This window comes from Lissotriton helveticus, chromosome 5_1 (genome assembly GCF_964261635.1).
Source record: "Lissotriton helveticus chromosome 5_1, aLisHel1.1, whole genome shotgun sequence".
In the NCBI taxonomy this organism is placed as follows: domain Eukaryota; kingdom Metazoa; phylum Chordata; class Amphibia; order Caudata; family Salamandridae; genus Lissotriton; species Lissotriton helveticus.
In genome coordinates, this window is record NC_136065.1 from 1,686,916,734 (window position 1) to 1,686,941,345 (window position 24,612).

Here is a 24,612-nt window from a genome sequence, read left to right on the forward strand (position 1 = left end):
CAGAATGCATTGCCGTAGTCGGGTCTGCTGCTGACGTGCGCACGGGTAACCATTTTCTAGAGGCAGGGAGGATCCATTCGAATATCTTCCGAAGCAGGCAGAGCATATGGAACAGGATGACGAGACAGCTTTGATATGGTGGTTTATTGAGAGTGAGTCGTCCAGGATGATGCTGAGATTTTGTGTGTTGCCCTTGGGTGGGTGGGTGTTGCCAGCTCTGCCAGCCACCAGGAGTCGTCCCAGGCAGAGGGGGTGGAGCCCAGGATGAGGACTTGAGTCTTGTCTGAGTTGAGCTTGAGGCAGCTGTCCTTCATCCAGGTGGTGACTGCCTTCATTCTGTTGTGGCAGTTGCTTTTGGCAGCTGTGTGTGGGTCAGTAAGGAAGAGAATGAGCTGGGTGGCGTAGGAGATGATGTTGAATCTGTGGTTTCTGTTGATGGTTGCAAGCGGAGCCATGTAAATATTGATGGGCGTGGAGTCCGAGAGGATCCCTGTGGTATTCCACAGCTGATCTTTGTGGTTTCGGAGTAGAACAGTGGAAATCTGACTCTGCATTCATCCGGGGAGGAAGGTGGGGGTTCATATTAGGGCTTTGTTCCGGATGTCGGCATCACAATGAAATGAAGTAATCCTGAATTCCCCCGTACCCCACTGTAGGACAGGAGTGTTTTATTCTATACTTAAGATCATCAACTGAGATTTTACAATGCAGAAATACAAGACTGTTGCACAAATAAGAAATGCAAAGATTGTGGTCTTATTAAGGTTCATTATGCACAGAAAAGGAAATCACTTTCTTTTGACAGGATAGGATAACATTAACATTCATTTGTTTGGAATTTCAAGTCTCATCAAGCAAAAGTCACAACGTGTTGGCTTGTCACCTTTTCTAAAGTAAGGAGAACTGAATAATATTCTGACACTTTACATAGTGACTGGTGTCTCCTTTCCATCTATTTTATCATCCACAGACATACCGTTTACCAGGTTAACCTCAGGCATCACAGACCTCACTCTCACTGCTGTCTCCTCCCCCATCTTCGCCTCCTACCTTCCAATTATTAGCAGTTAATTCACTCATCTGTTTTTCACTTCTCTCACAATAGCACTTTGCAGGTTTCAACTGACAACTCACCTGAACAGAGAACTGTTTGGGGCTCTGGACTTCTGCGTCCCCTTCGAGTTCAGCGTCATCCTCATCATCCTCAGGGTCCATCTCTCCAGCTGGGGGCTCAGCACACATGATGGGGAACAATGTGTTTAAAATCTGGGGCAACAGTTTGTGCTTTAGAATGGACTGAAAAGAAAGGTGATTAAACACAGTGTGTTACACACACCTTGAATGTGATCCCTTAATAGTTCCACGATTCAAGCAGATATATAGGAGACATGCTAAGAATTGCCTGAGAATTCCATTAATGCTGGGTATCCCAAGCATTAATTCACTTTACCACAGTTTATCTACCTGTAGTGAGAGGAGGAGTGAGTCCCCATCTAAATTCTATCCCAACCATATGTATTCATTATATATATTTTTTTTATTGTACAATATCCTGCTTAAAATCAGCTCTGAGGAAATGGACGAACATGCTGTCTGTGCCCCATTAAACGTGTTCATGTTTCCCTTGATTTTTAAAAGAAAATGACAGGGATATCACTTTTCGAGGTTCACCTAGCACATCCCCCAGCAGTGTCACAGGCAATTACATTAACAGCACCGTCAGCTTAATAATGTCCCGCCTCTACACTCTGCACCTCTATTCACCCGATCCTGCGATTTTTCAGAGGAAGTGAAGTGTGGCTAGTCTAAAAGTATCGCTACATACTTAATAACCACCCATAGTTCTACTCACTTTTCCCTTCAGTTTAATCAGGAATGAGATGCAAGATAATGCTTTCACACGCAGGGCATCCCCCAGCTCGTTCTTCGCTGCAATCTGCAAGAGGAAACATGAAACTAATTGCTTTAAATAAAAGCACAGAGGAATGTGTGATAACGTCAAAGAAAAAAGAAGTACCAAGAGCTGACTAGTAGAAGTGGTATATTAACTCTAGGCAGAGGAGGCTCTTACCTGAAGACAGAAAGTGACTATCTCCGTCAAGTGTTGGGCAATGATCGAGGCTTCACTTTCCATCAGCTCGTCAAACACCTCCATTGCCTCACTGGCCTGCGTCTGGGTGTTAGAAGTAAACAATGAGACAACAAATGGGAACCTTCAAGGGTCTCACATCTTAACTAGATAAAAAAAATGAACTGCGACAATGCACTGTTACTTAAAGTACAGGAATGGAAAGATGTAGACGTAATCTCCATAATCACAATAGGCTGAACATAAATAAGCTTGAAACAGCGTTTTTTTTACGAGGGCATTACACCTACAGTTCCCATGAAAATAATGATCCATTATTCAACAGGAGTGCCTAGACAAACTTACAGATTTGGACTAATAGAATGGTTACTTGCACACTTTACATAAGAAAAAGTTCCGTACCCTGTAGTTTCTGTATTTGAATTGAAATCATAAATGCTACAATATTCCCTGGCACATTTTGCAGACCCCAAAACAACTTTTCTTCCATGGAAACCAGCCGAGTCTCATGCAATGGAAGCCTGTTGGAGGCCTATGTTTTTCATGGAAGTGTTCAAAAGGCTATAGAATATTAGAAAGGGCGGCATTGCGGCATCTAAAATTGTAATGGTGGATCGACATTTAAGACCTAAAAAAATCCTTTACCAATGGAAATTTGAAGAAAGAATTGTCTTGGGAGACTTTCTGTAGGCTGTTATAGCTACAAGATAGACTTTAATGGAGGAAATAAAACAAGTTGCATAACCTGCGCTCTGTGGTTTTCCAGTATGGATATCTTTCATAGATTGACATGCTTGAATCTTCCCCGTCCTCAAGGTGGAAGTCCCACAGTAACTGCAACTAGTAGTAAATTCCATTGCTTTATATTGGACATTTTTTTCCCCATAGAATTGTATAGTAATCTACATTGTTTTGGGAAGAATCAAAGTTCAGTCAATCAGAGAGAAGCTTCTGCCTCATTCCTTCTCTCCAGTGACTCCACACCTCAGATTTCGAATCTTAAGTGCACAAAATGTATAATGAAGAATCGATGAGGTGAGCGACTGAAGGGAAAATGGGAGAGTTGCATGTGTATCTATGAAAGATTTGAATGCTGAAGAACCACGGTACACAGGTAAGTACATTTTTTAGGTCGAGCGACCTATCTCAATGCGCATGCGCATTGAGCGGGAGCGAGATATATAGGGGCTTATCGAGAGTTTACCTAACTGGCGATTTGATGCTGTGCCCGTGCGCTTTTAGGTCAATGCGCAAGCGCATTGACCTAAAATGCGTGTGCACAGCATCAAATCGTCAGCCATCTGTTGCCAAGCTTGGTGCCGCTCCACCCCCTGCGGCATCAAAGGCTTTCACGGCCGGCCGGCCGTGCTTTCAGTTTGCCGCTCCACCCCCTGCGGCATCAAAGGCTTTCACGGCCGGCCTCCGGCCGTGACTCACATTTCTCCTTCCTTCGTGCCCAGCCCCCCTCCCAGCGCTGCCTTGTTTAGTTAAGCTTTGTTTACAATGTGGTTTCATTTGTACAAGTGCTGTGTCCTGCTTAGATATATCAATCTGGCATTTCACTGTCTTGTTTCACGCATTTTTATTTGACCTGTGTAAACATTTTTGTTATGTAAGCAGAATTTATGGCATTTTGCCCCACGCATAATTTCTGGTATTTTGCGTCATGCTTCGTACCTGAGATTTCAGAAATCAAGAATTATTTCTTGTAGAATTATTCCTGGTCGCAATATTAAATACCATTCAGGTGGAAATCCTATCAAGAGCACGGAAAAAAGTAAATGACTCAAACGTGAAAAGCCGCTGTTTGCAGCATTTTCATTTCTTGTGCTATTATTTTTGTGCGACATGCGTCATCCAGAGGCGCATTCTGCACTATAAGTTTGCGCTATATACCAGATTTCCATTTTATGCCATTTCAAAAATGCTCAGCACTGTTTTTAACTCCTCTCTAGGTATATGTTCTTTAGTGGAATTAAAAATGTTCGCTTGTGTAATATATAATTTTGAAAGGGGTTGTCCTCATAAAACATCCGTCACTTCCTCACATGACATGGTACTTGCTGTATTGGGAATTTGGCTTTTGTGGGCAAGGTTATTTCCCCTCACCCACTTCTATTTTCATCATTTCATAGTTGGCATTCAAAACAAATAAACATTGACCGAATTATCTATATAGCTTACAATATGTGCAGCTGGAAAATGTGTGTGATCTTGACAATGAACAGTTTATCCCATAATATTTCGAGCCAGTAACTTGCTGCCCAGTTACCTAGCAGCCTCTGTACTTCCAGGGCCGGGGGACTTAAAGCATCGCCACCAACTGACAGGGCATCAGACTTCTATACCTTCAACAACTTTCAGAAACACACCCCCGCATCCACAACCACCACGCATCTACCATCACCACATCCACCATCACCATCACCACATCCACCACCACCCCATCCACCACCACCCCATCCACCACCACCCCATCCACCACCACATCCACGACCACATCCAACACATCCACCACCGCATCCACCACCACCACCGCATCCACAACCACCACCGCATCCACAACCACCACCGCATCCACAACCACCACCGCATCCACAACCACCACCGCATCCACAACCACCACCGCATCCACAACCACCACGCATCTACCATCACCACATCCACCATCACCATCACCACATCCACCACCACCCCATCCACCACCACATCCAACACATCCACGACCGCATCCAACACATCCACCACCGCATCCACCACCACCACCGCATCCACCACCACCACCGCATCCACCACCACCACATCCACCACCACCACATCCACCACCACCACATCCACCACCACCACATCCACCACCACATGCACCACTACTGCATCACCCATCACACCCACCACCACTTCCACCACCACATCCACCGCCACATCCACCGCCACATCCACCGCCACATCCACCGCCACATCCACCGCCACATCCACCGCCACATCCACCGCCACATCCACCGCCACATCCACCGCCACATCCACCGCCACATCCACCGCCACATCCACCGCCACATCCACCGCCACATCCACCGCCACATCCACCGCCACATCCACCGCCACATCCACCGCCACATCCACCGCCACATCCACCGCCACATCCACCGCCACATCCACCGCCACATCCACTGCCACATCCACCGCCACATCCACATCCACCGCCACATCCACATCCACCGCCACATCCACACCCACCGCCACATGCACCACACCCACCGCCACATCCACCACACCCACCGCATCCACCACCACCACCGCATCCACCACCACCACCGCATCCACCTCCACCATCGCATCCACCATCACCTCGACCATCACCTCCACCACCACCACCACATCCACCACCACATCCACCACCACATCCACCACCTCATCCACCACCTCATCCACCACCTCATCCACCACTGCATCCACCACCACATCCACCACACCCACCACCATCACATCCACCATCACCTCCACCATCACCTCCACCATCACCTCCACATCCACCATGACATCCACCACCACATGCACCACCACCGCATTCACCACCGCATCCACCACCGCATCCACCACCGCATCCACCACCGCATCCACCACCACCACATCCACCACCACCACATCCAACACATCCACCACCACTTCCACCACCACCACATCCACCGCATCCACCACTACATCCACCACATCCACCACCACATCCACCATGACATCCACCGCCACATCCACCACCACATCCACCACCACATCCACCACCGCATCCACCACATCTACCACCACATCCACCACCACCACATCCACCACCACATCCAACACATCCACCACCACTTCCACCACCACCGCATGCACCACCACCACCGCATCCACCACCACCACCGCATCCACCACCACCACATCCACCACCACCACCGCATCCACCACCACCACCGCATCCACCACCACCACCACCGCATCCACCACCACCACATCCACCACCTCATCCACCACTGCATCCACCACCACATCCACCACACCCACCACCATCACATCCACCACCACATCCACCACCACTTTCACCACATCCACCACCACATCCAACACATCCACCACCGCATGCACCACCACCACCGCATCCACCACCACATCCACCACCACCACCGCATCCACCACCACCACCGCATCCACCACCACCACATCCACCACCACCACCGCATCCACCACCACCACATCCACCACCACATCCACCACCACATCCACCACCACATCCACCACCTCATCCACCACTGCATCCACCACCACATCCACCACACCCACCACCATCACATCCACCATTACATCCACCATCACATCCACCATCACATCCACCATCACATCCACCACCACATCCACCACCACTTTCACCACATCCACCACCACCACCACATCCACCACCTCCACCACATCCACCACCACATCCACCACCTCCACCACATCCACCACCTCCACCACCTCCACCACCTCCACCACCTCTACCACATCCACCACCACCTCCACCACATCCACCACCACCTCCACCACATCCACCACCACCTCCACCACATCCACCACCACCACCACCTCCACCACCACCACATCCACCACCACCACATCCATCATCACCACCACCACCACATCCACCACCACCATATCCCCTAGATCCACCACCACATCTATATGTGTGTGTGTGTGTGTGGCTCTGTGTGTGTGTAGGTGCAAATGCAATGTTCTTGGATTTTCGTCACAATAAAATACACTGAACATAATCTTCACAAAATTTATTTACAAACGTTTAAGCTATTGCCATTATAAATTACAATAAATTTTATTTAAGTATTAATTATTTACAAAATTAAAAGCCGTTATTTGTAATATCAATACATGTAAGTCACGTAAATACAACACACATTACATTACAAATGCTATAGGTGTCACATTTGCGAAAGTTAAAACTATTGACATTGTAACTGACAAAGCTATTAATTTTGCTATTTTCAAAACCAACACATAAATAAAAAAAGTGTCATTTACAAGACCAATAGCTCAAACTTTCCTAATGCGAGACCTATTGCATTTCCAATGCTTGTTTTCTCTAGTACTGAATCTTTAATAGATTCACCTGCCTTGAATCTGAATAGTTAGCAATAATTAATTGAAGAAAACGATACCAAATAAGGTCTATACGGAGACGGGTAAATATCTACATAAATATATATCAAGACAAATATAAATAGGTATGTATCCATAAAACAATCTTAACAGATAGTAACCATTCTTAAATGAACAGTACAAGCTCACCTCATTGAAACAATCTGTGAAGAACTGCTTATCCCACCACCACATCATTACTATTTGCAACATCTAGACAGTGAGGTCTTGTAAAGGTGTCTGTCCATGTGGCCGACCTGCATATGTCTGGCATGGATACACCATGCAACAGGGCAGCAGATGTTGCTACACTGATCATCGAATAAAAGCAGTTAGGATACAAGAGGCCTTCCTGCTTTTTCATGACCGAAAGCTATGGCTGTAGACACCCATCATGCTATACCATCTCTTAGAAATAGATGACCCTTCCGTGGATGTGCAAAGGTGACCAGGAGCTAATCGGAAAATCTTAAACACCTCTGAACATGTGGGGTGCTAGAGGGCGCACTGCGGAATGACTGCCTTCTAAGACAGCTGCGCCGGTCAGGTTAAACCTGCAGCTAAATAGAGCATTCAGCGGACTCCGACCCGACTGCAACTAGCAGAAATGGCAATCGGAATGCCTTGGCCCTAAAATTAGCTGATTGACGAGCTGGCAGCGAGTGATTAATTCTGAAATATTGAGTGAGGCGGCCGGGCGCGAGACGGGGCCTGGAGGGTGCAAAATGGTGGCGCCCTGGCGTGCCGGCGACTCGGGACAGACACAGAGCGAAATGCGGCAAACAGCAGTGAGACTTTGCAATACTTCTTATGCGGTGGCGGGAAGGCATTTCATGCCGCGCTAACAAAGCAAGGCCTAGACAATGCACGGCGCGAGTGAGGTATTTATGGTGTGTGCCCCGTTTCCCGGCGCGAAATGGCGATCAGTAAAATGGTGGCACCTAAGATGGAATGAAGCGTGCGGATGCAGCGGGTGTTGCAGACCTTCACTACTCCATACCAGCCGATTTTTGCTCATCTGCGCCCTATCAAATCTCGAGGTCATGTGATGTGAGATATCTGTTAGTGGTGTTTCCGCTCTCAGCTTTCGTGACTGTATTCCATGCCACAAGCTCACTGCATTGTGATTAACCTGAGAGGTACACAGAGGAAAATGGTGGAGCACCCTCCCTGGAGGCTTTATGTTGGCACTCACTCGATGGCAGCACTGTAAAATTATGAATGGATGTTTCTTATTATTGCTCACGAACCTGGCGCTGCTACTATCTGCTCCTGCTATGCGATAAATAGACTGTACCAGCTATTACTTTCATATCCTGCCGCCACTATAATGCCCCTATAATGTGCGCACGCATGTAAGTGTCTGATGTCACTACGATAGACTGGCAAACGAGGAGCTCATCTACAATACGACTGCGCCATTGGATATCTAGCCAGCTGATATATCTTTGTGACAGAGGAATTCAGTCCTGTTGTGACATTGCTCTGCAATCCATGAAATTCCCCCGCTACTATTTGGAAGATTAATATGCTGTGAGGTGTCGATGGGTCAGTAGCTCTGAGGTTTTACCAGCTGAATACCCACCTCCAGGGGAGCTGTGGCCTGCGCACCTCCACATGCACACTAACTAAACGGCCGGCACGCTACATCCGCGGCTAGAAGGCGGCCTTCTGCAAAAATGGGGAAACTGGATAAGCAACAGTCTAAGCTACCATTTGAAACGAAAAGACACGCCAAGCGTCCGACGGCGCATTCGGACACAGAGCTTGAAACAAACTACGGTACGCACTGGCATGGAAGGTGTTCTGCAGGCCATTCAACAGAGTCTGCAGGACATTAATGGAAAATTGGACACCATTGCTCTCCGGGTGGCTAAACAGGACAAGCATGGTGAGCGCCTCGTGGAGGCCGAAAACCATATCACAGAGGTGGAGGACGAATCGCATGCCACGACACAAAAGTGCGCGGACATGGAAAAATTGTTGAATGTTATCAAAAACAAAGCGGAAGACTTAGAAGCGAGATCTCGGCGCAATAATATCAGAATCGCGTGAGTTCCGGAATCCACAAACACGGGAAAAATGGAAACATATATAAAGGACATGCTCCACAACGTGTTCAGTGCAGAACATTTTTCAACGGTCTTCCTGATAGAGCGCGCGCATAGGTCACTGGCCCCGAGACCGAAACCCGGCGCTACTCCACGACCTATCATTGCCCGAGTTCTCAACTATAGGGACCGAGATGTAATTCTGAGACTGGCTTGAGAAAAACGTCAGAAATTTTCAGGGCAATGCATTGAAATTCTACCCAGACTTTATCATGGTGGTCCAACTGTCGCGAAAGGAATTCAAACAGCAAAAAAGAAACTGCGTGAACTCGGAATAGAATACGCTATGCTCTACCCGGCTCGACTGCGGGTGACCCATGATGGCAGGTCTACACTTCTCCAGACGCCGAAAGCAGCGCAAGACTTTCGCAAAAAACTAAACAACACGCGCAAAAAACAGAAGCGGGCGGAACAAACCCGAGACTCGGAATAAGCGCCGATGGAAAGGATAAGTTCATTGAACCTCATACAATGTAAACTGGTAAGGCTCGAGAGTGTTCTGAGTTAGCAGGTTATATTGCTGGTGAACATATACAACCACGAGGGCTTACACAGACAGCGCCACTTGGGAACTAATGCAGGAGGCCATAGATGAACCTCTGCTATACTGGGCCTGCGCCAGCATGGAACCCCGAACTGATGATGTTTGTCAAACTTCACTAATGCAATTGGGGTCAATCAATCAATCAGGAGTTTGTTAAAGCACGACTACTCACCCGTAAGGGTCTCAAGGCGCTAGGGGTGGGGGGGGTTAGGGGGGTGCAGGTTCCATTCCATCAAGGAGGGGGTCTGTCGAAGAGCCAGGTTTTGAGGTTTCTTGCGAAGATGGGGAGCCATGTTGTCTGTCTGAGGTGGAGCGGAAGGGCGTTCCATGCTTTGGCCGCGAGGAAGGAGAAGGAGCGGCCTCCCGATCTGGTCTTTCTGGTGCGGGGGACCACAGCGTAGGAAAGCTGGGCTGATCGTAGGGTCCTTTGGGGTGCGTGGAATTTGAGTCGGCTGTTCAGGTATGCTGGTCCGGTGCCGTGGAGGGCCTTGTGTGCGTGGGTGAGCATCTTAAAGGTGATTCTCGCCTGGACGGGGAGCCAGTGGAGTGTGCGCAGGTGCTGGGAGATGTGGCAGTGCTTTGGCAGGTTGAGGACCTGCGGCGGCGTTCTGGATGTTCTGTAGCTTGCGGATGAGGTTTTTGTTTATTCCGGCGTAGAGTGCGTTGCCGTAGTCGAGTCTGCTGGTGACCAGGGCGTGAGTGACTGTCTTTCGGTGTTCGAGGGGGATCCATTTGAAGGTCTTACGAAGGAGGCGGAGGGTGTGGAAGCAGGAAGATGAGACAGAGTTGATCTGGCGGTCCATTTTGAGCTCAGAGTCCAGGATGATTCCCAGGTTGCGTGCGTGGTCTGTGGGGGTTGGCGGGTTTCCGAGGGCGGTGGGCCACCAGGTGTCACTCCAGGCGCCGGGGTTTGGGCCCATGATGAGTACTTCTGTTTTGTTGGTGTTTAGTTGTAGGCAGCTGTTTTTCATCCATTTGGCGACGGCTTCCATGCCTTCTCTAAAGTTGCGTCTGGCGGTGTTGGGCTCGTTGGATAGGGAGAGGATGAGCTGGGTGTCGTCTGCATATGACACGAGGTTGAGTCCGTAGGTTGTGACGATGGGGGCAAGTGGAGCCATGTAGACGTTGAAGAGCGTCGGGCTGAGGGAGGAGCCCTGGGGGACTCCGCAGGTGATAGGTGTGGGGTCCGAGAGGAAAGGGGGGAGTCTGACCCGCTGCGTCCTGCTGGAGAGGAAGGAGCAGATCCAGTCGAGGGCCTTGTCCTGGATTCCTGCATCGTAGAGTCTGCGTATTAGGGTGCGGTGGGAGACTGTGTCGAACGCCGCTGATAGGTCGAGGAGGATGAGGGCTACTGTTTCTCCTTTGTCCAGTAAGGTGCGGATGTCGTCTGTTGCGGCGAGGAGGGCGGTTTCCGTACTGTGGTTTTTTCTGAAGCCAGATTGGGAGGAGTCGAGGATGTTGTGTTCTTCAATGAATGTGGCGAGTTGGCTGTTGATGGCTTTCTCGATGACTTTCGCTGGGAACGGGAGCAGGGAGATGGGTCTGTAGTTTTTGAGGTCGGTGGGGTCCGCTGAGGGTTTCTTTAGGAGGGGGTTGACCTCGGCGTGTTTCCAGTCGTCGGGGAATGAGGCGGTCGCCAGGGAGCGGTTGATGGTTTGGCGGAGCAAGGGTGCGATGGTGTTGGCGGCTCTGTTGAAGATGTGGTGGGGGCAGGGGTCCGTGGGGGCCCCTGAGTGGATTGACTTCATTGTCTTCAGTGTGTCTTCGGTGGTGAGGGCTGTCCAGTGATCAATCGCTGGTTTCCGGGTGTCGGGGGTGGTTGGTGAGGGTTCAGTGTGTCGGTTGTCTTCGTCGAAGTTGTCGTAGCTGCTCTTGATTTTGTGGTGGAAAAAGATGCTGAGTTTGTCGCAGAGGTCTTGTGAGGGAGTGATGTCGGTAGACTCGCTGGTGGGTTGGGCGAACTCCTTGATGATGCTGAAGAGTTCCTTGCTGTTGTGTGCGTGGGTGGAGATTCTGTCTTCAATCGCTTTTTTCCTCGTTTCTCTGATGAGTTGATGGTGGGCGTTGGTGGCGGCTCTGAAGTTGTTGTGGGCTTCTGTGGATTTGGTGTTTCTCCAGGCCTTTTCGAGGCGGCGGCATGTGCGCCTGGACTCTCGAAGTTCGGTGGTAAACCATCTGGCTTTCTTGGCACGGGTATTGTTGTTTTTCTTGAGGGGGGTATGGTGTTGGTGCTGTCCGAGATCCATCTATGCAGGGTTCGGGCTGCGGTGTTGGGGTCGTCGTTTTCCGCGATGGTTGGGGTGGAGTTGTTGAGTGAGGAGGTGAGCTGGTCATCGGTGATTTTGGTCCAGTTTCTTTGTGGAAGCAGGTGCTGGTGTCTGTGGATGGTGGGTGTTCTGAAGGTGAAGTGGACGCAACGATGGTCGGTCCATGGGAGTTCGGTGGTGTGGCTGAAGGTGATGGAGTTTCCTGTAGTGAAGAGGGGGTCGAGGGTGTGTCCTGCTGAGTGCGTGGGCTCGGTCACGATCTGGCGGAGTCCAATGTTGTGGAGGTTGTCCAGGAGGGATGTGGTGTTGGGGTCCAGTTGATTGTCGAGGTGGAAGTTGAGGTCTCCCAGCAGGGTGTAGTTGGTGGATGCGATGGCCTGCGGGGAGATAATGTCCGTGATGGAGTTGGCGAAGGGTCCGCGGGGTCCAGGGAGTCGGTAGATGAGGGTTCCTCGAAGGGCGGCGGTGGAGCTGGCCAGTATCTTGAAGTGAAGGTGTTCCATCAGTTCTGTGGACTCGTCAGGGAGTGTGCTCAGGCGGAGGCTGGATTTGTGGACGATGGCGATTCCTCCTCCTGGGTGGATGGGGCGGTCCTTCCTGGAGATCTTGTATCCTTGGGGGATGGCGATGGCGATGTCCGGTCCCGAGGTGGTGTTGGTCCAGGTTTCGGTGAAGAATGCTACGTCTGGGGTTGTGCTGTCGAGGAGGTCCCAGATTTCTGTGGCGTGTTTGTGGAGGGATCGGACGTTGAGGAGGATGCATTGCAGGGTCTTCAGTTCGGTTGTGTTCCTGTGGGCGGGTTGTGCTGGATCCGTGTTCTTGGCGGTGCTGCAGGTGTGCCGGCAGCGGTGACAGCTCAAGGGTCCATGGGTGTCGGCTGGTGATGCTAGCTTGCAGTTGTTGTTGCAGCCTGGGTTGAGTGCGTGGAGTGCTGCTGGGTCGTAGCGTTGGCGGGGCGGAGGTCCAGGGTTCCTGGTGCTGGTCGCGGACGGTTCGCAGACGGGCGCAGACGTGCTTGCCTTTGATGCGCCTTCGGTGCACCAGCGGTGGGCGCCATTAAGTAGGGGTCGGGGAGGGCTGGACAGCTGGGAGGCGGGAGCGGGGAGGGGAGCTGGATTGGGCCGGTCGTGCTGGGGGGGGGAGGGGCCGCGGGGGCAGCAGCGGCGGGGAAAGGTAAAGGGAGGAAAGAAGGGATAAAGAAAAAAGGGAAAATAGGCAGAAATAAGGCACAAAAGAGCAGAGATGCAGAAAAGAGCAGAAAGGTGAAAGATAGTAAGGGTAAAAAAACGAGTGAAAACGAGAGAAGGAGCAGAGGGAGAGAAAGGGAAAATGGGCAAAAATAAGGCACAAAAAAGCAGAGGTGCAGAAAGGTGAAAGATAGAAAGGGGAAAAAAACGAGTGAAAACGAGTGAAGGAGCAGAGGGAGAGAAAGGGAAATGGGCAGAAATAAGGCGCACAAGAACAGAGGTGCAGAAAGGTGAAAGATAGAAAGGGGAGAAAAACAAGTGAAGGAGCAGAAAGAAAGAAAGGAGACAGAGGTCCACTGGACCACCAGGGATGAGGCGCAGGGAAACCTGCGGGTGGAGGAGGGCCTCGAACACCAACACTCAAGAGTGCAGGGGCAGGGGCACCTCACTTAATGGTGGAGCTGCGAGGGTGGGAGAGCAATTTCACTGACAATGAGTCAGTGGTCTTGCTCGCCTGTCCCCGCAGTGGCCGCCACTAAGTAGGGGTCGGGGAGGGCTGGACAGCTGGGAGGCGGGAGCGGGGAGGGGAGCTGGATTGGGCCGGTCGTGCTGGGGGGGGAGGGGCCGCGGGGGCAGCAGCGGCGGGGAAAGGTAAAGGGAGGAAAGAAGGGATAAAGAAAAAAGGGAAAATAGGCAGAAATAAGGCACAAAAGAGCAGAGATGCAGAAAAGAGCAGAAAGGTGAAAGATAGAAAGGGTAAAAAAACGAGTGAAAACGAGAGAAGGAGCAGAGGGAGAGAAAGGGAAAATGGGCAAAAATAAGGCACAAAAGAGCAGAGGTGCAGAAAGGAGAAAGGGGAAAAAACGAGTGAAAACGAGTGAAGGAGCAGAGGGAGAGAAAGGGAAATGGGCAGAAATAAGGCGGACAAGAACAGAGGTGCAGAAAGGTGAAAGATAGAAAGGGGAGAAAAACGAGTGAAGGAGCAGAAAGAAAGAAAGGAGACAGAGGTCCACTGGACCACCAGGGATGAGGCGCAGGGAAACCTGCGGGTGGAGGAGGGCCTCGAACACCAACACTCAAGAGTGCAAGGGCAGGGGCACCTCACTTAATGGTGGAGCTGCGAGGGTGGGAGAGCAATTTCACTGACACTGACAATATGGTATCGCTGCCTGCCGCAGGTGGAAGGGCCTTTACTTTTCATATTTGTTCTGGTTTTGTCAGACTTTCTAGATAGTGTGGAATGTTGTACACAGGTTAACTAGTTAACTCTGATGCTCTGTGTTTGCTCATCTATGCTATGTCGATGTCCGTAGTGCGGAGGGAGGTTTGCAAAGGTTATGATGCTGTGGTTATATGGTACATTTGGACAAAGCAGTTATTGTACTAATAAGTGTCCATTCCCCCCAAACATATCACATTGCAAACTGTAGTGGTCATGTGGGGACACGAGAGGACAACCATGACAGTGTATTATGTGGACCAGGTATGGCCTGGCCCAATGGTGGTCTTTATGTTAACTCATATGTTGCAGCGACTGTTGGAATCTGCATCACTAATGTACACATGACCACATCCACTTTGCTGGATGGAGTTGTGTGCACTTGGCAAACTCCCCAAACGGGTGCTCCCCCAACAAAGTTAAGTTATGTTGTTTCTTTACTCTGGGGTATGTCTTCGGCATGGTTGGGATGCTGAAGTGGGTGGTGGGTGGAAGGGTATTGTTAGACAGGCATATGTACATGAGAAACATCGCTGAAATCCAGAACAACAACAAAATAATTCTTACTTAGAACACGTCTATGGTGCATGCTGTCACATTTGCAATCGATCTACAAGGGATATACAGAGTCAGCGATGTCTACTGTGAGGGTACAACCTAAACATCTAAATCTGTTAACTTGGAACATTAGAGGGCACAATAACCCGAAAAAAATTCGGTAGCTATTTGTATATTTTGACAGGTGGCAAATTGATATTGCACTCCTGCAAGAAACACATCTTGCGCCCAACTCTACTGCTAATATCGGGCGTAGGTGGGCGAAGACAATTCACTGCTCATCATACTCCTATTCTAGAGGGGTCGTCCTATTGATTAAAAAAGGACTGCACTATAATATAGACGCTACTATGAAGGATGAGCTGGGGTGTTATGTTATTATAACAGGTACACTCAGGGGACAGACTCTATAATTAAAACATATGGCCCCATCATTGATGATCCTGGCTTTTACCACACACTATGGCGCAAAATCAGTGAATTACCAGACATTTCATTGCTTTGGGGCGGTGATCTCAATATTGCACTCCACGACAACCTTGACAGATCAGGAACGACAGTAGAACCCCATAAAAGGGCATTGGGCACCTTAAAAGATATTATGTCTGACATGCGTCTTACTGACATCTGGAGAAATCGATACCCTGGGTGAATGGAAGCCACTCACACATCAGCTGCACATGGCAGCTGGTCTCGCATAGATTACTAGCTGGGCTCCGATGATATATTACTGTGGACACGTTCTGTGTCATTTACCTAGAACACTCTCTGACCACAACCCGGTTTTGCTATCCATCAATATGCCACACTATGTACCGCCCTCATTTAGCTGGAGGTTTAACGCGAATGCATTACTAGACTCAGTATATACTGGCACTATTAGTCAGGAAATAACAGAATATTTTGACCTATATTCACCTACTGCTGAGGATCCTGGCCTGTCACGGAAGGCTTTTAAAGCTACGATTAAGGGCGTCTGTATAAGTACTACTGCGGGCATTCTCAAAGATATTAGACATCAGATATCTATATGCGAGGATAAGCTCCGCACATTGGAACATGCATACGAGCGCACAAGACACAAGGATATTGGGGGATATTAGGGTTGTGTTGGAATACCAAACATATGCGGAAGACGAACTCAAATATGTCTCAAAACGTCACATAGCGAGATCATACGGGGAAGGAGGTAGACTAGAAAGGGTTCTTGCAGCTAAAATATGTTCAGGTCAGGCACCACAGGTGGTCCAGGTGGTAAGGGATGCACAGGGGGAGCTACATCAGGATGCCCAGGGCATATCGAGAGAATTCATGAAAACATATAGTGACCTGTACGCTTCACTACCCACAGCTTCACCTGACATAATAATGGACTATCTAGCAGACGTATCAATAGCATGGTTGTCTGATGCACAAAAAGATTACCCGTTATTACCGGTCACAGTGGAAGGGGTCAAAGAGATCATTAAGTCACTGCCCAATGGTAAAGCGCCGGGCCCGGATGGGTCCACCTGTGAATTTTCTAAGACATTTGTTGATCAACTAGCACCACACTTAGTAAAAATGTTTGGAGACGCCCATGATAAGCACATTTTACCCCCGTCATTGAGGGAAGCCATGTTAATTGCCCTTTTAAAGCCTAACAAAGATCCTGAATACTAAGATTCCTATAGACCATTGTCTATGATCAATGTTGATACTAAAATCTTGGCCAAACTCCTTGCCACTCGACTACAGCCACTTATGACTAATTTATTACCGGACCAGTGAGGGTTTATTCCCTCGAGATCAACAGCGCATAATACCAGAACTCTCTTTGCTCTTTCACATTATCTGATTCCCACCTCTAAGACTGCTGCGTTTCTTTTAGATGCTGCCAAAGCATTTGATTCTATTGAATGGTCCTACTTACATACGGTTTTGAGGCGCATGGGGTGCGCCACTATTTTCTTGCAATGGGTACAAATCCTATACACAGCGCCGACGGCGCGTATCAAAGTCAATAAATACATATCAGACACAATACCTATTGCTAGGAGGACGAGGCCAGGTTGTCCTTTGTCCCCTTTGTTATTTGTGATAGCGCTAGAAGCATTGGCATGCAAAATTAGGCAGGGACACCACTACTCGGCGCTTCAGTTCCCGCAGAGACCCTTGCATATATCGTTGTATGCAGATGATATGATGCTATATGTCCGTGACCCTGCGTTACATTTGAGTCCTCTACTAAGGGAGTAAATTAAATTTGGTCAACACTCTGGTCTTAACATAAACTGGTCCAAATCCCTGATTATTCCACTAACAGATACTACACACCCACAACCCACGGAATATCCACTGGAGTGGCAATCAGAACCTGTAAAATATTTAGGTGTTTGGTATCACCGCGACCCAGAGCGTGATCTGCACCAATTATGGCAGGGCAATTAGTGCGATGGAAGATAAAATAGGGCAACGGATTCATTATCATTGGCCGACCGACTAGCTATCGTGAAGATGGTTATCCTACCAAAATTTCTATGCCTTTTTAATAATATTCCAATTTGTGAGAAGTTGGCCTGGTATATGATGTTCACTATTCTAGTGAGCACCTTGCACCAGTCCAAACAACCCTTATGGTGATGGGTGTAAGTCAACCTTATAGAGCAGCTATCCTAGTGGTAGCGTGGACAGTACAGTCTTAGGCTAAAAGACACTTGAGGGCGTGTAAAGCCAGCTGTTTTATCATATGTAACCCCTTGAATACCAAATGAAAGGACACCACACAGGATATATATAAAATATATATGTATTTATTCACTAACACACTCCTCTGAACTCTTTATGAGGTCAGAGGCAAAAGCACATAACACGTTACACTTAGAAATACTTTAAATAGCACAATTTACAGTCAGGCCCTAGGGGCGCGTAAAACCATATACTAAGCAAGTGGTATAAGAACCACGCCTTGGGCCTAGAGAATCGCTGGGGCTACACTATCTGACCCTTAGGTTAGGAGTGGGAGGTCCACAGGCAGCGCGTGCAGTGTCAGTACACTCACGCGAGAGTCAATAGAAAGTCAACGGGAACTTTAAAGGTAAGTAATCGAAGATTTAGGACACTTCCGGTCTAACTAGGAATGTACAACTAACAAAACTAGACACTAGGATAGTCAATCCCTACAGGGGCACCGAATTACTCGCGTTACCTCACCCACGGGCTGCGGGTGCATAGGTGTCAAAGTGTGTCGGGTTTTCTCGTTGATTCCTATGAAGCCTTGGAGGAAGATGCTGCAGGCGACCAGGAGGAAGATGTCCGGGTGGATCCAAGGGTGGATCTAGGATGAAGAGGGCCTGAAAGCAGAGGGGAAAGAATCTAGGTCACGAGCCAGTGACCAGGTGGAACCAGGAAAGAACCAGACATCGTTGAGGAGCAATCAGGTGCGGATGTGAAGCTGGTCGTTGCAGCCACGCGGACCAGGAGGAGTCGAGGACGACCAGGTGCTGGAGAGGAGCTGTCCCACGAAGGTTCTCGCAGATGAAGGGGTCGACTTCAAGATTGGAGCCAACAAGCCTAAGCAAAGGCAACCCACGCAGGATACACAAGGAGCTTCTGGTGCAGACCAGGAGGGTCTGAGGTACTTCACCTTTTCAGGGAAGCAAGTGCCAGTCTGGAGCAACCAGACCAGCGATGGATTTTCAAAGGAATCGTCATCACAGGGCTACTAGCCAACTGGCCAGCAACCGGGACAACGCATCGAGCAGAACACAAGCAGAAGGGCCCCACGCAGATCTCGTGGAGTGTGGAGGGCTGGTCTTCGGTGTAGGTGGAGCTCGGTGTCGGGTGTCTCAGTCCCCAGTGCACAGCTTCGAGGATGCCTCAGGAGCTGCGCTGTTAGCAAGTTGAAGACTTTCCAAGTTGCCTGGTTCCACGGATTCCGACGCCTTCCACGGAGCTCAGCTGTGCTGGAGTCGTGCAGTGGGGTCAGAGGAGTCCTGGAGCCGAGGTCTTGTCAAGCTCTGCGCTCGAGTTCCGGCGGGAACGGGGACAAAGCAAGCCGTCGAGTTACTGGATGGTGCCTGGTTTCCCAGGGTGGTCACTCCTTGGCCACAAGGGAGATTCTTCAGTTTTCAAGTCGGTTGAATGAAGAAGGGTCCAGAGTTTCGTTTCAAGTTTCAGTTCAGGCTCAAATCTAAAGTCTCCTGGGTCAGCTCCTATCTTTATACTACTAAAGGGGGCTGGGTTAGTCACTAGGTCCCTCATATGGGTGGGACCAGGAAGGGGGGTGGTTACACCCCCTTTCCTTTGTGCAGTTTCGCGCCAGAGCTGGGGATGGAGTGCCCCAGCAACCGGTTTGAACTGGGGTATGCATTGAGCACCTAGTGTGCCCCAGGCATGTCTCATTCTAGTCAGCCCTCCCTGTCCCAATACACAAAATCCTGTATGCGGTGGTACTCGCACCTCTCCAGGCAGGAAACCTATTGTCCAGGCCTCCCTCGCTGCAAGGACTCCCAGCAGCAGGAGGTCAGACTTGTGTCTGTGGCAGCCATTTTGTGACGCTGGGGCTCTGGTTAACTTTAACCGGGATAGTCAGCAACAACGTCTTCTCCCTCTAGAAGGGTGGAATGCTACCCCCGTCGCCAGAATTGGCGAGGGGGTAGTATTCCAAAGCGTATGACACCTTACACGACATGTTTAGATAAAGCCATACCAAAGTTAGCATTCAACCGCGAGGATTATAATGCACTTAAGAGTATATGGTATAGCAATATCATAGAACAGCTATAAGGACATGGTTCCGAAAGCTGCAGACAGGCTCAGCTCATGCTAGAGCACCAACTCACACATAACCAAGCTCTCTGCCTCCAGGATTGTTAAGGCCTGCCATAGGAGTGACTTATAGGTTACTGTGTGTCTATATTTAAGGGTAGATATAGGAATACCATACTTAAGCAAGGGGTGATTACACAACCTTGCCCCAGCTGAGTGATCAGCCAGTTGTGTCAGTTTGAGTGGCCAGCCAGGGGTGGCATAATACATGCTGCAGTCCCTGTTAGGCCTTGGTTACACCTATGCCCTGAGTACCTAGGGTACACCTCTACAGGGGCTGATAAGGTGAGCCAATTCCCAATTGTGGATGTACCTAGAGTACATGGTGTGAATTTAGAGAGTGCATCTGGGCTGTGGGTCTGATTAGCAGGCCCACAGCCACATCTAAGTCGAAAACCAGTAAAGCAAAAGCAAAAAGTGGGGGTGACCATAGGAAGCAGAGCCTACTCTCCTACACAATTAAACTCCCGACTGAAGTCTTTCGCAGAATCTCCACCATGATGCTCCGCCTAATATGGGCAGGTAAACAGGCCTGGATCGAATTACATACACTCACACCGTCATACTCACGAGGTGGCCTCATGGTTCCAGATTTTTTGCTCTATTACTTATGCGCAAAAGCACAATATGCGCATTTTTGGTACCATCAAATCCCTTATCTAACTCATGTTGCAATTGAAGAAGGAGATGCATTGCCAATTCCGTTGAATGCTATTATTACTCACTGTAGACCACCACTTCATAAACGGGATATCAACACTATAGACGCGACAAATGGTGCATGGCGAGAAATGGGTCGAAAGGCACATAAACTGCCATTATACACTCCTGCACTGCTGCTACAGCATCACCCAGAGCTATCAGTGACGCAGGAGGAAGTAGGCATGGGGTTACTATGATAAGTGGGTATTGCTACTATGGGAGACTTATACTTCAATGGCGTTTTTAAATCGCTTGATGAGCTCTCCTATATAAGCAATCAAATATTACTGTGTTTAGATTTATATATCATAGACGACAGGGGTTGATAAAGAAATTATATTCGTCCTATCCCGAGGAGCCACCACAGTTGAATACATTGCAATTATTGCTGTCCACACCTACTGCTTAACACATGGTGTCTAGATTATATATTAAATTACAGGAAGATATAGGGGATACTACGCAGAAAGAAATGGAATGATAGCCTTGACGAACCCTTGTCAGTGGAAGAATGGGCCATAACATGCTCGCTAACTGGTTTGCAAACACCCAATGGGAATTTACGCATGCTACATTATAAATCCCTCCACCAGACCTATTATACTCCTGCAAGGCTCTGCAGGTATGGTTTACGCACAGACTCTAAATGTCAACATTGCAATACTGAACTAGCTGATTTTATGCACCTTGCATGGTCTTGTGCGACAGTGGCGGAGTATTGGGTGAAGGTAACACAAACATTGGGTACTATGGTGGGCATTACTGTTGACTGCACTGCCCGGGTGTGCCTGCTGGGTCTGTTGCCTGAAGTGCATGCTACTAATCACAAGTTTTGGGTAATTGCATTACTCCTGGCCAAACGCAGGATATCAATGTGCTGGGGAGGTAGGAAGGCCCCAAAGGTTAAACAGTGGCTTCAAGATCTAGTGTATTGCAAAGACACCCTGCATACTTATGAAGAGGAGCTACCCACAGGATCAAAGCCCAAAGATTACTGGTCATACTTGATTGCATATCTACAAAATGTACCGAGTTGAATCATTGTAATTGGCAACTGCACAATGGAAAATGTGGCTATGTGTGATACTATAAACACTGCAGAAACTGGATGATGGATGTTGTTGTACAATGGTCTATATGTTAATTAAATGTTGGAAATTTTATGTCTTTGAAAAATGCCAATAAAAAAAAACACCTCTGAACATCCAAAGTATGAAGGGTCCTTTCTGCTTATTTTAAGGGGTTCTGAAAGAATGAATTTAAGACAATAGGTTCATTGCGGTGAAAATCTGTAGGCACTTTAGGTATGAGTTGAGGATTACTACATGAAGTGCAAGCATGGCTTCTGAACTATAAGGGCTTGTATTTTGCGGATTCTTCTCACAGAAGTAAAGGCTATGAGAAAAGCGGTTTTCCATGAAAGATGTTGGATTGCTGCTTTATGTATAGGAGAAAGGTCTCCTCATCAGTCGAGCTAAAACTGTGTTTTACTGCCAAGGAATTGGTGGTTTCCTGATTAAAGGTTAAGCCCTAAATATAACTTAAAAATTAATTTAACTATGTCTTATTTCTGGATTGTCTGAATCTTGAAATTGTTGCTAGATGGACTCTGAGCTATGAGACAATCCAGACTGAGCTAAGCATAGTAGGTACGGTAACACCTCTGCAGGTGCCAAAGAGGAATGATTAAACTCGATAGAGGAAAACCAATTTAAAAATCTTACCCATTTTTCTTTATGATTTATTAGTCAACTCTGCTCTGGCTTGTGCCAGTATGTCTTCGCATGTTTGAGAAATGTTCAGCTAGCGAAAATCATTGTGCTCAGGATCCAAGCTGCTAAATTGAGCGACTCTGGGTTCGGATTAGCACCAAGTGCACGGCCTAGAAAATGGCACCACATCTGAACCCATTGACATACATCGAGGGACAAGACAGGGCTGTCCATTGTTGCCACTTTTATTCACGCTAGCACTAGAGCCACTGGCATGTAAGATAAGACAAAGACATGCAGATACAGCACTGCAGGTCCAATTACGCCCTGTTAGCATATCGCTATACGCGTATTACATGGTTTTATACACCAGACACCAGGACACTAACTTGAATAAGCTTATCCGTGAATATATTAGGTTTGAATATTTCTCCGGCCTCAGTAAAAATTGGGGCAAGTCAGTGGTCATCCGCTCACACCGGCAATGACTAAACCAATACTTGACTACCCGCTGCAATGGCAGACAGAACCGGTAAAATACCTAGGGGTCTGGATACCCCGTGATCCAAAACTCGTGCTGCGCGAAAATTATGGCAAAGCAATAGCCAAGTCAGAAGAGCAAATAGATGGATTCGGTTGGCCCAGTCGCTCGCGGACATAATTGCGCTACAAACAAATGGTGATATTGCCAAGGTTTCTTTATCTATTTATGAATATACCAATATGGATCCCACAAGCTCTGTTCGCCACTGCGCACAGCTATGCTTCAAGTGACATGGGCGGGAAGCACGCACAGGTAGAGTGGGGAGAGCTGACTAAGCCCTACATTCAGGGCTGATTTGGTGCCCCTGATCTTCAACTATACTATTATTGCACACAGGCGCAACACAGACCGCATATAGCAGTAGAACATGAGCATATGTACCCAACTTCCCTACTTACACCAATAACGTCACCTAGACGGTGCGCTTCGAACTTGAAGTTACACCAGGTGATATGTACCTCGAGAGCATGGCACAACTCAGCAAAATGTGCACACAAACTTGCAACATACGCACACTTACGGTGACACAAGAACACAAAATGCTACATGTGTTACATGAAATGGGACTTCAGACTATGGGGGATGTCTTTCCGAATGGAAAGTGTTTATCACGGGATGACGCAGCCTTGAGTGCACATCATACTCCCCTAAAAATCTTTGCATATGAGGCTGAGAATGGCGGTTAAGGCTTTGTACCCATCATGTCCAGACGAACCACAGACGCATAATTCACTACAGGTTCTACTGACATCTACTATGCGGTAATGCTTAGTTACAAAACTTTACAGTACGGCTCAACGTGAACAGTTCCGCGCCCTAGACAGATCCAGACATCTAGCTAGGTGGGAGGCAGCGTTTGACAAGGGCATTGACAAAGGCGACTGGGACTATAGTTGCATGCAGTTGCAGATGCTTACATCGTACGGCAACCTGAAAATTATACATTTTAAGTTTCTACATAAGGTATACTATATACCTATGCAGTTGCATCAATATGGATTGAGGATGGACCACCGGTGTCACAGGTGTAGGGTCCCCAGTGCTGACTTTCTACACATGGCCTGGTCATGCCCAAGACTTCAATCTTATTGGCTGGAAGTAACCAACACCCCCACCCGTATGTTGTCTGAGCGGATTCCCAAAGCGCCCTTGGTATGCCTTTTGGGTATTTATAAGGTCAAACTGGCAAACAGACATAACCTTCACTTTCCTCAGAAGACTCCAGGTTGTCCCTGTCTTTTAGCCTCTGCAGCCAGATTAAGAGGCATCCCTCACGGTCTTTGAGAGTTTTAGTGGAAAAGGTACGACATACCTTGCAGTCCTTGGAAGAATGGTCTGGATACAGGCAATACAGACGGTCTTTATGTTGGTCATCTATATGCAGCCTTTTCTTTCCACAGGAACCACAGGACCTAAAAAGACCCTTTTTTGGAGTGTCAGCCATGATGGTATCAGCAATCACAGATGGAACAGAATAAAATACCAAACACTGGAAACCAGTTGTGAAGAAAAACCTGAGCAGAGCTCAGAGGAGACTCCCTTAGCACAACATGCGGTAGAAAGTCTGAGGGACTAAGGCTCCTTCCAGGAGGATTCTAGAGGGAGGTGACAGCTGATTGGCTCTTTTCTAGAGTTTGGTCCTTTCTACAAAAGGACAGGGATAGGTTACTAATGTGAGGCCTTAAGGCCTATTTATCTATATGTCCA

At 48.4% G+C, this 24,612-nt stretch overlaps 1 protein-coding gene across 2 annotated transcripts in view; it reads right to left on the minus strand.

The window, feature by feature from the left end:
* The window catches only part of IPO4 (importin 4), a 2,629,293-nt gene that overhangs the window by 1,586,966 nt on the left and 1,017,715 nt on the right, over window positions 1-24,612 (minus strand). For both annotated transcript variants that reach the window (XM_078644926.1, XM_078644927.1), the window contains exons 8-10: window positions 2,072-2,173; window positions 1,853-1,936; window positions 1,135-1,296 (exon numbers count right to left, since the gene is read on the minus strand). In XM_078644926.1, the coding sequence (XP_078501052.1) occupies window positions 1,135-1,296; window positions 1,853-1,936; window positions 2,072-2,173 (348 nt within the window). The remainder of the gene's footprint in view (window positions 1-1,134; window positions 1,297-1,852; window positions 1,937-2,071; window positions 2,174-24,612) is intronic.